Raw genomic sequence first — 15,342 nt, forward strand, 5'->3', positions numbered from 1 at the left:
ACATATCAGGTGTGAGGTAGTGATTTGTGCGATTCTTTTTTAAAGATTATCAAACAACTGGTACTTATCAAACGTCAGCAACCATTAATAACATATCAAAAGAAAACACACTTTAGCACTTTTAAGTGAAAATTTTAATTATAAATTCAGTATTATATAACATATTAAAAAATAAAATACATAGTTTCTGAAGTTCTTCGTTAACTTCTTTTTATTTTTCTTATCTGCATGTACCTAACTATCTGTTTTCACTTAAAAAAACATCAGAGAACTACACAAATTAGGCATCATTCATAACCTTGGCACTGTGCACCAGCTATCTATCGACCACATCCCATTAATGTTCCTTTTAACCATTTTGCAGCAAAATACATTTCTGCAGAAATTTTACCACAGTTTCTTCCATTGCTGACAAATCCACAGGCACATATTTAAAAAATTGATCTTTATATAGTGATTGTATAAACAGTATGACAGTACATATAAACAATATGACAAATTACAAAACTCAAAATGTTCTATCTTCTCTGAACTTACTGAATATCCTTGCAATAAGCCATTGCGATGCTGAGGAGGAGGAGGGGACCATGAGAGACTCGCACTGTTATGACCATTAACCCAAAGTTTTAAACTGCCTGGTGGTGCAGAAGGAACTGAAGTATAAGAAAAGATATAAAACAATGAGCTGACACAGTAAATTTAAAAAAAAAAAAAAAAACAATGAAAATTAAAACTATCTATTACATAATCATGCAATGCAATCAGTCAATTTAGAATAATCTCTCATTCAAAAGATTTAAATGTGATATAGCAAACATTTTTTTAATATTTATATTTCATTTTGTAATCAATATTCGCTGATATAAAAATTGTTAAAATATGTTCAAGGTCTTCAAGAATAAATGATGAGGTTTCATGAGTTCCCTGGGAAATATGCATTAAGTTAAATGGACCAAAAATACTTTATTTAGTCACACCAAAAGGTTATGTAAATGTGCTTTTATTGCAATAAATGTTCCAATGGATAATAAATGCTCATCTTTGTCTGGTCCACTTAGTGAATTGTACATTAGTTGAATCACTGATTTCCAGAATGGTGGATTATAAGCCTTATGGCTCGAAAGAAATCTTCATCTGAAAACATTAGATATATTCCAATGAGATTAGTCAGAAATGAGGTTAGAATGATAAAACTGATAATTTTGACACCTCAAGAAGAGAATCACCTAAACAATACAAATGTTATAAAAGATATTTTTGTTAAAGTATGCACACAAAACAAAATTACTATGACAGCTACTATGCTGTTAATTGTGCACTCAGTGAAACTTAATAACTTTGTTCATCATCATTTGGAGTACTTCACCAAAGACATCATCAAACTCCATCATGTTTTCTTACAAACTTTATAACTAATCATAATATAAATTTTTTTTATTATTATTATTTGGTCTCAAACAATTGCCTTTTCAAACAATTCTTAAAGATATGAGAAACAATAAAACATCAATTTAGAAAAACCAAAAATAGTTTTATTATATATTAAAATTAACAGATATAAGATACTTAACAGATATTAAAATTTTTAGAAATTAAATATCTTTATACATACCATCTTCTAATGTTTGAGCAATTTTTGAGTTACTTGGTGGACCTTCAATACCCTTGTAAAATGGAACTAAAAAGAATTCATATTTTGTGAACTTCTTCAAATCTGACAGAACGTATGATGAAGATCCTCCATTCAATACAGTAATTATGTTGTACTTCTGAGATCCACCACTTAAGTCCCGAAATCTCATATAAAAGCCTTCAATATACCCTGAAGCACCTTGAACCTGAAAAATTAATCTTCTAAATTAAAACCACTAAAGAATATATGCAATCACTTGATGGATCTAAGACCTAAAGATAGATATACAATCAATTCTCCATGTATGTACTCATGATAATTGCAATAAAAGCAGTCTACATAGAGAAACAGATAAATATTTATAATTTTAAAAATGTGGATATTTTATTATAGCAAGCTTTCTCGCAGATGTCTCTAATCCATAAGGGCCAAATATCTCTAACCATCTATAAAGGCCAGAAAGTTTTAAGCTCCACTATGCTTTGCAAGAATCATGTACTATGCATGCATATTCCAAAATTTGAGGAGGGGGTAATGCATATCCAGTGTGATTTTCAGCTTAAGATAGCTGAGAGAGTTTCAGCATAACTGAGACAGAAAAAGTACAAATTTTTGTTTTCAGTCAATAACAGGAAATACCTTATAAATGTGAAAGCACTGTCTTCTACTTGAAAAGCTGCGAGTTTAGGAACTGATTGTTAATAAGAAATGGCTATAAAAATAAGTTCAATTAACATTAATCGGTTATTTGTTGTTTCAATCACATTTATCTGATCTAAACATTCTATCGTGGCCAGCTCCATGGCAGCATAGAGCCAGCAAGCTTTCAAAGGCCACTGCCAGATAAATTGTTCTTACAACTGATAAATAAATAAATATTTTGATTAAAATTATCAAAATAACTTAATTTACATGAGAAAAGCCACTGTACTGATTGCCTATGGCTCCAAAAATGCTGCACTCTTTTAATATGTTCAACATTTATCAATTTATGATAAAATTATATATGCAATCTAAATGCATGATTCCCATGTTTAAATAATTATAGCAAAACACGCAAGAGCTATATACCTTGGAGAAGGAATACCTTCATAAAGTTACACTTTTTAAGGAAACTAGCTTGTATATAGATTATATACAGGGAAACATGACTGGCATGTAAATTTTGAATAAATATGGAACAATAAAAGATTGCCTATTTTTCAAAACAGCATAAAAATTATCTGGCTATTATGATTCCAAATACATTACAACCTTTCCTTACACAATCAGTTACAGTACAGAATAAGATTATTTATTTAACAGAAAGATATAGTAAAAGACTATTTAAAAATATAAAATCTTCTCAAACCTTCCACAGCATTTTCACTGAGGTTGAGCTCATTGGAATCACATCTTGTAAAAATGTAACAGCATCATTTAGACGATTGCGAGCTTCATCAAGATCATAATTAGGGAGGATACCAGATGAAAAGCCTAGTCCCCCAAAAAGAAAAACTATTTTGGATTTTTGAAATTCCTTAATTTATTCAAAATGAATTAACATTAAACATTTAACAAATAAAAGAACTGCAGATAAAATGTTTATAAAATTTATGTATTAATTACTATCTATTCATTATAAAAATTAATATATATTTCTCTAACTTATTATATGTACTATATATTTCTAAAGTTGTACAAAATAATATAAAAAAATCTGCTACTGATTATTCTGGAGGGGGAGGTTAAAAGAAAACAAGCATCAAACTGTTTACTTACCTAAAGTATGTACAATGTCAGATATTTCACTAGGTAAACCAAGTCCATGTGAGTTTTCTGCTCTAATTAGGAATGCATATTTTGTATCAGGTCTGAGATTGTTGATAGTGTATGACTCTTTTGGCACTCTATGGGCAACTACTACCCATCCACTTTGAAGATCGCTGCTGTAATATTCAACTAAAAAATAAAAAAAATCCAATATAATATTCATTCTAATTCAACAAAAGCTAATAAAAATCAAAGTCATATCATGAAAATAATAAAATTAACTATCAGATATTTTATAACTCTTGATAGAACTAATAAATAAGGAAACAAGCACATTAAGCCACTTTCTTTGTGCTGCTGATGACTATGACCATGTTCTATCACTCATCATTTTACTGTAAATCATAAAACTCTTTTCACACTACATTACTGCTACTAAAAATTAAGTACATCTGCCTGCATTTGCTACAGGAATCTTCCTCTTTGATGAAATTGACCTGGTTTTATTTGCTATGAAACATACTTTTAAGTGATTTATAAATTATTTAAGTTATATGGAATAGGTAACACAGATACTCATGAATTTTTGAGAGGATTTTGGACCCCATTCACTAAGAAAGTGATTTTGAATTGCAATAAAAAAAATTCCTCCCCCCATTAATAAGCGCAGATGTACAAAGTGCAAAAAAAGGGGGTTGACAGTTCTATATCTCCCTTTCTACCGGGCTGATTGACGAAACTCAAAATGCATTTTTCATGTCTCGAAAGCGCGACTTAGGATATATATTAGATTTATATATAGCATTATTCTAACACAGGTATTTTGACACAAAATCGGACTTTTTCTGAAATAACATACCAATTTTGTTTCTATATTACGATTCTGCGATTCAAATTATTCCAGACTGCCAAGTTTTGTAAAAATCACATGAGTAGTTTTTAAAAAATTAGCTCTCAAAATTTTAGCTTCTCAATGTTAATTAAAATTGGTATATATTTATTAATATCTCTTTTTTTTTTATTAAACTTTTTTATTCTCCCTTTCGCATTTTGAAATTTAGGTTCATTCCAAATAAAATTCACCCATTTTTCATGATTTATTTTTAAATTTCTATTTTTAAATAATTTTTATAAATTTTTCAAAAATATTTTGAATTATAACCTATAAAATTTTTATCATCATCTTAAAGTAGGTGTATATTTAAGCATACCTGCAAAAAATTAAGATTTATTTATTCAAAATTTTCTAACATATACACAAATTTACATGTTTTCACTTTTCGAAATTTGGCATCTTTTTATTGAGCGATAATAACACCAAATGTGGTTTATGGATTTTGTTACAGTGAATTGCCACAGCTATTTTTAATCTTAAATTTCAAATAGATTTTTACGGAGAATTATATGATTTTTTTCCTTTAATGATGCATAATAAATATTTATTAATACTATATAATTTTTTTTAAATTATTGATGATATTATTCAAAATCTTAACTTTTTCTTTAATTTCTTTCTTTCTCCCCTCCCCCTTTTTTTAAAATATTTGTAAGAGTAAATTTTAACCTTCGCTGTGTTATCGTCTGCTACTTTACTTTAACTGCATTTAAATTGAAGCGTCTAAAACTGAGAAAGTTCATTCGATGTTTATTTTCACAATGCTTTTAAGCGAACAGGACGTTGACAGTTTGGGTAATGTCCCTGCTTTATAAAATATATATAAGTTTTTACATTAATCCTCTTGGAAAGAATGTTTTTAGTAGTAATTTTCTCTCATGTTGTAAACTGTATAAAAAACATGTTCTTTAACCTGGCATTACTTGTGCAGGGTATGAGGTACCCACCTCACTGAATTTTTTAATGTTCCTTCCTAACCTTTTGGGGGAAATAGATGAGTCTTCGTATATCTGGCTCTAAGGTAATAACCTTAAATGAAAGAAAACCTGGGATATTGTCCGATTTCATAATTTTTTTTTTTTTTTTTTTTTTTTTTTTTTAAGTGCTTTCAACTTAGCCATCTTAACAATCAATATTCAGTCGCTGATAAATAGAGAATAAATACATAAATCATAACATATCTAAAGATAACTGGTAATCCTATGTTTTGGTAGCCTTTGTATCCCCCCTTCCGCAATTTACTTAATTTTACCTTTTACATCTAACCATATTTGCTATGAAAACTTTTTTGCTTACTTTTCTTTCAAGAAATCCACAGGACACTTGAAATTGTTTGCCATTTTATCACATGGAAAATTTTATTTACGGCTACTTACAATTCATTTGTTTAAGGAGGTTTTTTTGTCATTGCCATTAAATCTCAATCAAAAAATCTGCAAAGAGGTAAGAAAAACAATAAACATAAAATGAAAAAGCTGTGCCCTCTCGTGGCCACCAACATGAAACTAACACTTCAGAAGCACATATTTCCAAACTGACTTTAAGACAAAAAATATCACAGTTTGTCTGTATGAAACTTTGAAACTTGCAATGCCTTTAAAGAAATGCATACACAAACCGTAATACTGCTTCTCAAAACTTAAAAATTGGTATGCATATGGTACATTTTCAAAATTTAGCAACTTCTGTTAAGGTGGTCGCACCAACATGTGATTGCTATGTATCATGTTTAAATTAGTGCTATATTTTTTCAAAATATATAAAAATGTACATGAAAATATGTATTATGGATGCAATTTTCAACAACACATTGATTTTATAAATTTAACTTCCTTGACATAATCCATAATTCATTTAAAATCTTAAAAAAACAAATTTATATTAATAAATAATAATTCATAAATAAAACTATATTAAATAACATGAAGTGGTGACTACTTTAGCAGTTCATGTTATAGTAGCTTATATTTATTTAACTAGCATTTAATCTAAAATATAAAAACATGCTTATTCTACACTTTTTTATGACATTTATCTATTATTTGTACAACTTTACTAATTCATATATTTAGTAACTTTTAATTCATGCTCAACATTTTTCATTTAATTACTTGAGAAATTTTACTTTTTAAATGTTTATGAATTCTTTACTGATAGCCATGAGTAAAAGATAATGTTATACAGCTGTCCATAAAAGAAATAATAATTCAGAATTTTTTTTGACTCATAAATTCTTTCTCAATTTACAATGAAAATGAATATATAAATCATGGAAGTATTCTCATATAGAAATACTATTGCATTTCATGGAGTTTGTGGATTTGGAGTAATTGATGATTACGATAAATAATCAAAACACAATTTATTTGCCAGTATTATACAGGACAGTTCCAAAGACACATTCACAGTCATTGAAAACTATAATAAACACACTGAAACAATCAGCAGCACAGCCTTCAGGATATAATGGTGAAGATATCTTCATGCCAAAGGGCTAAAGTACAGCTCCCAGTTAGTCGATTGCTCTCAAGCCAATATCTGAACTCAAGACACTACTACACTACTGAATCAAAATACTACTTTCTCCACATACAGGCAGGGTATGTATAACCTAACTTCAGGAACATTCCAGAGGAAAACTGCTAAAAATGCATTCTAGAATGTTCTTGCTCTGTCTACAGCACATCCCCAATTGTTCGCAAATATCGCAAAATGGACAATTTAGTGCTGAATCTCACTTTCTGACAACCCTAGAGAAATTATCTTACTGCAGCTTACAGCAGTTGTATATTTTGCATGAATATTAAAATTACATTTTACCTACATAAAAAGTTAATATATGATAATCATACCTGTATATCCAATCAAAGGCGAGGCACCCGGTTTTGCATTTTTCTTCCATGATAACGTAACAGATGTTTCAGAAACATTTGAAGCTACAGGTTTAGAAGGTGGTCCTGGGAAATTAACGGGGTCAGGCATTCTATGAAAAATGACATTTGGATTCCTAGGAGCTAAAAATTTAAAGTGCACAAAATTATGTTATTTGAAAGAAAATTCTCATGCTAAAAAATTATGTTTTACAACTTTTTGAAATTTTCATAACTTTGAAAATTAGAAAATAGTTTATATTAAAATTTATTTAAATTAAAATAGCTATTACAAATTTCTTATTCTTAGATTTATTTTTTTTATTCTTAGGCATTAATTAAATTTACTTTAATAGAATGTTTGTAGAAATAACCCTATTAAATGCAATAATTTAGTTCAGCATCAGGTCAAATAAGAAATAAATTGAGATTTCACAGTTTTAAAGTATTTCAACTTTAAACTTTCATCAAATGATACAGTAAAAAACTGCTTAAATTTAATCATCTAACTGAAATAAAATTTAAAAAACAAAATAAATAGCTATGCAATCATTAAAACTTTTTTAATTAAGAATTTGGAAAAGTAAGACACTAGTAAAACAATCATGATTACAAAATAAATTTAATTGCAAATGTACTTATTTAGAAAACTCACATTCAACTGTAAGCGTAGCACTCCATGAAGTTTCACCACTTTCACTAGATGCTGTGCAGGTATATACACCAGTATCTTCAGGCTGCAAACCTGAAAAGATAGATATTTAATTGTTTTACTTGTTTTTCAATACATTACAGCATAAAATAAAATATAAAAAGAATATATCATGGTACAAGAAATAAAAGTGATAACTTCATCTGCATACAACCCAATCTCGCTTAAAATTTTCAATGCTATGTTTTGGAATTTATGTGTTTCCTGAAAGAAACTGAATGCACATTACTAAAGTTTTAAATGATAAAACACTTGAATTGATAATCCTGCATTTTTATATATTCAGCTTTGTGTGTGGGGGGGGGGTTAAAATAAAATAAAAATTTGCCTTTTTTTGCTCTCATGAAGGTATCATTCTGTTACAAATTATTACAATAAGATTACCATTTATTCATTGATAATAAAATAGAACAAAGCAGCATTAATACAATCAAGTTCAATAATACAATCAAGTTTTGCAGCATTAATACAATCAAGTTCAGCTGTTATATTTTCTGAGTATAGTCATTAAGAATTATTTTTAATTTCATAAAGTTAATGTTTCCAAAGATAATTTGTTAATAATGTTATACTTTATGAAACATTAAATAATGTTTCATAAAGTATCATGGATGAGATATTGTAAAATATTCCAATATTTTTAAATGATATGCAACTTGTGTGAAGATGGCATAGCTTTAAAACTGAACAATCAATGTGATGGTGCTATGATACAAAACCCATCAAACAGATTAGAGCAAACCATCGTTATCAGATCTTCAGTTTGCTTTATAATTACTTTTAAGAAAAAGAAGAAAGATGATGTCAAAAAGGTTGCAGAGATTCTGTTAGATATTTGTTACTGTGCTAGCCGATAGATGGCAGTGGCTTTTAGATCAGCATCATTAACAGAAATGCAGCAAAGGTATGCGCAGATTGAAAAAGAATTCTTAGCAGTTGTATATGGGTTAGAACATTTCAACTACTATACGTACGGAAGACATGTAACAATGCAGACTGATCACAAACCATTACTAGTCCTTAGCAAGAAATCTTATGATACAATCTCACCTCGTCTTCAGCGCATGCTCCTCAAAGTGAACAGATATGATCTGAAATTGGAATATGTCCAAGGAAAAGAACTGCTAATAGCTGATGCCCTGTCCAGAGCACAGTCAACTGTTGACACCTTTGATGATACCTTTAGCCAAGAACCTACTGTTCATTTCAGTCTATTAACACAAGCCTATCCAAAAAAGTGGCAGGAAATCATAAAAATTACAGAAAAGGACCCTGAATTTCAAGATGTGTTATTTCACATAAAAAATGGATGGCCAGAAAGAAGCAAAACAAGGCCAGCAGCACAACCTTACTGGCACTGCAAAGAAGAGCTTTATGTGACAAAGGATGGACTAATTTGTCAAGGACAACAAATAGTTGTGCCAGCATCTCTTAGGAAAGTAATTATGAAAAACCTGCATGTGTCTCAGAAAGGTATAGTTTCTAGTAAAGCTAGAGAATACTTTTACTGGACTAACATCAACAAACATGTGGAAGAATATGTTTCCAAATCTGAGATATGTCAGAAATATCAACAAGCTAATCAGAAAGAAGTTCTTTTAGACTGTGATCTACCGGAGAGACCCTGGAAAAAACTTGATTGTGATTTCTTTTACCTGAAAGGACAATAATATCTGTTAATGATAGACTTCTTTTCAAAATATGTAGAGCTGAAACCACCTAAAATTATAACAGCTCAAGCTGTAATGATAGTTATGAAGTCCATTTTTGGAACACATAGAATACCAGAGAAGCTCATCACTGATAGTAGAACACCATACAACTCGGAAGCACTGCTAAAATTTCTTGAAGAATGGGGTGTTACACATAACATCACATCACCACATTTTCCTAGAGCAAATGGGCAAACTGAAAGATCTGTCCAAACTCTCAAGAAGTCTCTGAACAAAGCTGCAGAAGAAGGAAAAGACTTATATATTGTTTTGCTAGATTATAGAATTCAACCTGCAAAAGATTTGCCATCCCCAGCTGAATTATTAATGGGAAGAAGACTGAGATCTTTTCTGCCATCACATCCTAAAGCATTGCAACCAAAATTTCAAATAAAAGGTGCAAGCAAAGCCTTAGACAAAGGTAGATGAAGCAAAAGAAATATGCCAATAAACATGCAACCCAGCTTCCAAAACTTCATGAAAATGATAAAGTGTACTTCTAAGAGAAAATTAAAGAGCCTTAAAAACAGGGTAAGATCATGAAGACAGGTCCTCAACCAAGATCTTATGTCATAAAAGCAAATGATGGAACTGTGTATAGGAGAAACCAACATCACATTCATAAAGACAAGTCTCGGTATAAAACTACATAGTGGAACAGAACAACAGAAGATTTGTTTGGACTTGGTCAATCAACGATGGATCAACCTGTTCTTGTACATGATGATACGCAGAATTCACCTAAGGAACAGTCTCAAATTGCAGGAAATATGTCAACTGAACCAGTGTTAAGATGATCAAGCAGAAATAGAATAAAACCTCTTCGATATAGAGACAATTAGGAAGAAATTTTGATGCCATAAAATCATACTTTATAGACTAATTATGGAATTTAATGAACTGTTTAGAACTCTAAAATATCAGTTTAATTAGTAAATCATAATTTTAAAGATTTAAGTGAGCTATTAAGGTCAGTGGCGTAAATAAGGGTATGCAAGGAATGCCATCGCATAGGGGCCCGAAGGCTTAGGCCCATATCACACGGCGTTTGTTTCACACGAACAACTGTTTCGGACAATTTTTCTGCCTGGTTTACTATTGAAAGAAAGACGCGCGACTTTTTCCTTCCTTTCCAAAAAAATTGCAGGTTGTTCGTTTTCAACCAATCAGCTATCAGCTTGTTTGTAGTGGGGAACCAGTTATCCCTGCGTTAACCCCAAAGCAATCTGTTTTGATTGGCTGTTGTGACAAAGCAGAAAAATTGTTAAAAACAGTTGTTCTTCCGAAACAAACCGACGTGTGATAGCAGCCTTAGGGGACCTTGAATGTCCTGTTCAACTACATTTACATGTTTAAATTTAACCACCTTTTTTAAAGTTTTTAAGGGTCACCTACCTGCCATATATATATGACGCAGATAGGGGACTCTTGCAAGCAGATAAAACAGCTGAATTCAGTGTTGCACTGAATACAAAGCATTGCAGACATATGCTTTTGTTCTGACTCTACCTAACCTACCTAAACCTACCTAAGTCATTACCTAAACCGGGGCCAGACTTTTGCTCGGGTTTACTATGAAAACAAGTTCTAAATTTCTTTAACGAGCACTTGGTAAAGGAAGCAAACGTGAAGATACAGCCCCCCTAAATTTACTAGAATTCCCAGAAATTCCAGTTCTAGAAAACAATTTTATATTGCAGCCAACATATCAAATTTTCTGGCATGCGAAAAGAGTGAGTTGGCTGTGGTAAAAATTACTACAGTCAAAAGTCGTTAATTCGGACACCCATAATCCGGAATGATCTATAATCCGGACCTCAAAGCTACAAACTTTCTGTGCATGCGTCGCGTTGACGCATGTGCGTAAGACCTTTACGGCTGCAACTATGCGTGTGCACATGCGCAAAATACGTTTACACATGCGCGTTTAATGTATAACGGACGATATAAGCTAAGCTAAAATTATCTAATTCAGTTAATGTTGCAGATTGTGTTGTTCCTTAATCTACGAATTGGATTCAGCTTATTACTTTTTGCAGACTGTTAGAGCAATTTTATAAAAGTAAGCTTGAACTTTCGATTATGTCAAATAGAATTTCTGATATATATTTACTAATATGTAAAGGATCTACAAAGCGAAAGTATGTTTCGAAGTCCATTAAACAAAAAGTAGAATTGCTGCAAAAAATGGATAAAGGCATATCCTTTGTTTATCTAAACTTTAACGTTTGTTTATCTAAACTTTGTTTATCTTTAACGCGGCAGCCGGCGCCAGCAATGAATTGGAAGTTGATCTGTCAGCACTATCCTTATCTTCAGGGCAGATGTTTTTATTTTATTTGGCTTATAATTCGTTACTAAATGTAGTATTTTATCTCGATGTACTCGGTCTTTGATATGATTTAAATCAAATTCCTCGTCATTATAATTCGCTTCGGATAGCGAAGAAAATGACAGAGGTTATTGAAAGCGAAAAAATTTCGATTGACAAATTAGTCGGTTTTCTCGACACAGCAATTATAGGACTTCAACAGCGGAACTTTGTAACTGAACAAGAAATTATGTCTGTTTATAATATTAAAAAGAATGTTTTATCACATAAAAAACGAAGCAACTTAAACAACTTACATTGAAAGAAATGTTTAATAAAGTAAACAAATGAATATTAAGCTTTTTTTTTTTTTTTTTTTTTTTTTTTTTTTTGTAAATTTTGATACCCTTTAGATCATAACTGTTCTTTATTTCATAAATTATGGTTTCATATTTTTAATTTTATAATTTCTGCATGCCATTTATCAGATTTAAACTGATGATCTATAATCCGGAAAAATCGATAATCCGGAATCGCCGAAGTCCCGACAAGTCCAGATTAACGACTTTTGACTGTATATCAAATATAAAAATATGTATGGCAAGCTTTAATGCTCTATCGAGAATTCTAAATATATGCTGTTTTAAAACATATTGAGATTTTAATGTAGAACGTGTTTTATTTGACATAAGTGCGGAGATTGCGATATTTAGTAAAAAAAATTTAATACATAAAAAGTTAATAATGAGGAGACAAAAAAATAAATTGTGAGTCAGTTAGTCATTATACTAAGAAAACTGAATATTGATATAATAAACTGCGAAAAGACTGAAAAGACTATAAAAATGTATACCAAAATTTAACATTGCATTTGGGAGTTCTAAACATATGCTGCTATTCAGCTTTTAAAAATTTTGTGATTTGGGTGCTGAACTGTCTATGAGGTAAGTGAAAAAAAATTATGTTTAATAATAAAGGCAAAATAAATAAATAAATAAAAGGAATGATTAGCAGAAAGGACTACGTACTCAGCAAGAGCATAAAAATTCTTCACAAACCCCTTTTTGGGTGGCTGTTAAAATTTAAAACCTTTAAAGATTCTTTCATCTTCTTTTTCTTTCTTTCTTTCTTTCTTTTTTTTTTTTTTTTTTTTTTTTTTTTTTTTTTTTTTTTAAGGTCGTTAGCCCAGTAGGGCTATTAATTTCGTTTTGGCATTTCACGTTGGTTCACTATAAATGTCAGTTCACTGTTCAAATTGTTGCCAACAAATATTAGAGCTCTGTGTTATATTTGAAGAAATTAAACAGTGAAGAATTTGCATAAATAAGAGTATGTTTCCTGCACTGTGATGAAACTACAATACCTAGAGCTATCAAATTTTGAATAATGTAATCTTCCACTGAATATGGGCATCTGGAAGCCCGAATTTGTAATTTGTTTTATTATTGATTTCATATTTTGTAACACTTTAATGAATTTTTGGTTTAAAAACTAAACGATTTCAAAGCGAGCAATGGCAATACTGCACGAAAAAAAAATTATATCTACAGCGCATGACACTGTATATCAGAAATTCTAAAGATATGCTCATGCGATATTGCTGTTGAACTGAATTTTATGGTTTAAGTGCGACGAACATTATATTTAATAAACAAAGATAGCACATTAAATGCTAAAAGAACAATGCTTTGGGCAAAAGGTAAAATCTGAAGGCATTCAGATTTTTTATTGGAGTACTGTAAATTACCGGGGGAGGGGTCAAAATGTTTTTGCATAGGAGCCCAAGATTTCTAGTTATGCCACTGTTTAAGGTATGTAATTTTGCTAAGTTCTCTAAAATGAACTGTTAAGTAATAATTTTAATGCCAAAATGTGTTCTTAAGTTAACTGCTAAGTAATGAATTAAAATAATTATTGTACTAATTTAGTAACATGCACTAGTCTTGTTCTACATATAAAAAGCCATGTTAGATATTTTTTACTGTGCTAGCCAATAAATGGCAGTGCCTCTAACCTTACTGTAGCTAGGCAAGTGCACGGTAATTATACTGCATCACTTTCGTCACTTGCTGCCGACTATGCAGCATCAATGTCTCTCTTATGTATAAGTAATCTAATTTAATCTTATAAATAAACAGTAATCTATTTATGTTTGACGAGTCAACATATACAGTCAAAAGTCGTTAATCCGGACTCGTCGGGACTTCGGCGATTCCGGATTATCGATTTTTCCGGATTATAGATCATCAGTTTAAATCTCGTAAGATGGCATGCAGAAATTCTAAAATTAAAAATATGAAACCGTAATTTATGAAATAAAGAACAATTATGATCTAAAGGGTATCAAAATTTGCAAAAAGAAAAAGCTTAATATTTATTTGTTTACTTTATTAAACATTTCTTTCAATGTAAGTTGTTTAAGTTTTGCTTCGTTTCATGTGATAATACTTTCTCTTTAATTCTATTAAACAGACATAATTTCTTGTTCAGTTACAAAGTTCCGCTGTTCAAGTCCTATAATTGCTGTGTCGAGAACACAGACTAATTTGTCAATCGAAATTTTTTCGTTTTCAATAACCTCTGTTACTTTCTTCGCTATCGGAAGCGAATTATAATGACGAGGAACTTGTTTTAAATCATATCAAAGACGGAGCATATCGAGATGAAATACTACATTTGGTAAGGAATTATAAGCCAAATAAAATAAAAACATCTGTGCTGAAGATAAGGATAGTGCTGACAGATCAACTTCCAATTCATTAAGCGCCCGCCACGGCGTTCCCCCCGCCGAGCAGCGTGAAATTGATAAACAGATTTCGGATTTCAAAGCATACTTTTGCTTTAGATCCTTTACATATTAACAAATATATATCGGAAATTCTATTTGATATAATCGAAAGTTTAAGCTTACTTTTATAAAATTGCTCTTACAGTCTGCAAAAAATAATAAGCCGGATCCAATTCGAAAATTAAGGAACAACGCAATCATCAACATTAACTGAAATAGATAATTTTAGCTTATACGTCCATTATACATAAAACGCGCACGCGAAAACGTATTCTGCACTTGCGCACACTCATATGCGCAGTCGTAAAAGGTCTTACGCGCACGCGTAAACGCCTATGCGCATGTGTCAACCCGGCGCATGCGCAGAAAGTTTTTGGTTTTGAGGTCCGGATTATAGATCATTCCGAATTGTGGGTGTCCGAATTAACGACTTCTGACTGTATAACAGATTCAAGGCTCTTTCAAAGCTCCACTTGAATTTATATCTGTAAAAGGAAATTTTATTGTTCTATAGCAAACCCACTGATGATCTAATTCAATCACAGGCAGCTGACTGATATTTAAATATCATTAAAAGATAAGTGATTCTGATGAAAAACTGGGTTTTCAGTAGTTTGCAATGGTACAAAGCAAGCATTATAAAAAAATCAATGTGAAACATGAAATGAA

The 15,342-nt window shown here is 30.7% G+C and overlaps 1 protein-coding gene across 6 annotated transcripts in view; it reads right to left on the reverse strand.

Annotated features, from left to right (window-relative positions):
- The window catches only part of LOC118204281 (roundabout homolog 1-like), a 239,073-nt gene that overhangs the window by 47,980 nt on the left and 175,751 nt on the right, over nt 1–15,342 (reverse strand). For all 6 annotated transcript variants that reach the window (XM_085818850.1, XM_085818849.1, XM_085818847.1 and 3 more), the window contains exons 9-14: nt 7,806–7,895; nt 7,133–7,294; nt 3,395–3,574; nt 2,985–3,109; nt 1,613–1,838; nt 538–653 (exon numbers count right to left, since the gene is read on the reverse strand). In XM_085818850.1, coding sequence (XP_085674976.1) covers nt 538–653; nt 1,613–1,838; nt 2,985–3,109; nt 3,395–3,574; nt 7,133–7,294; nt 7,806–7,895 — 899 coding nt within the window. The remainder of the gene's footprint in view (nt 1–537; nt 654–1,612; nt 1,839–2,984; nt 3,110–3,394; nt 3,575–7,132; nt 7,295–7,805; nt 7,896–15,342) is intronic.

The sequence above is a fragment of the Stegodyphus dumicola genome, chromosome 6 (genome assembly GCF_044657685.1).
Source record: "Stegodyphus dumicola isolate Sdum_Otavi_A_Nest chromosome 6, ASM4465768v1".
NCBI classification, from domain to species: Eukaryota; Metazoa; Arthropoda; class Arachnida; order Araneae; family Eresidae; genus Stegodyphus; species Stegodyphus dumicola.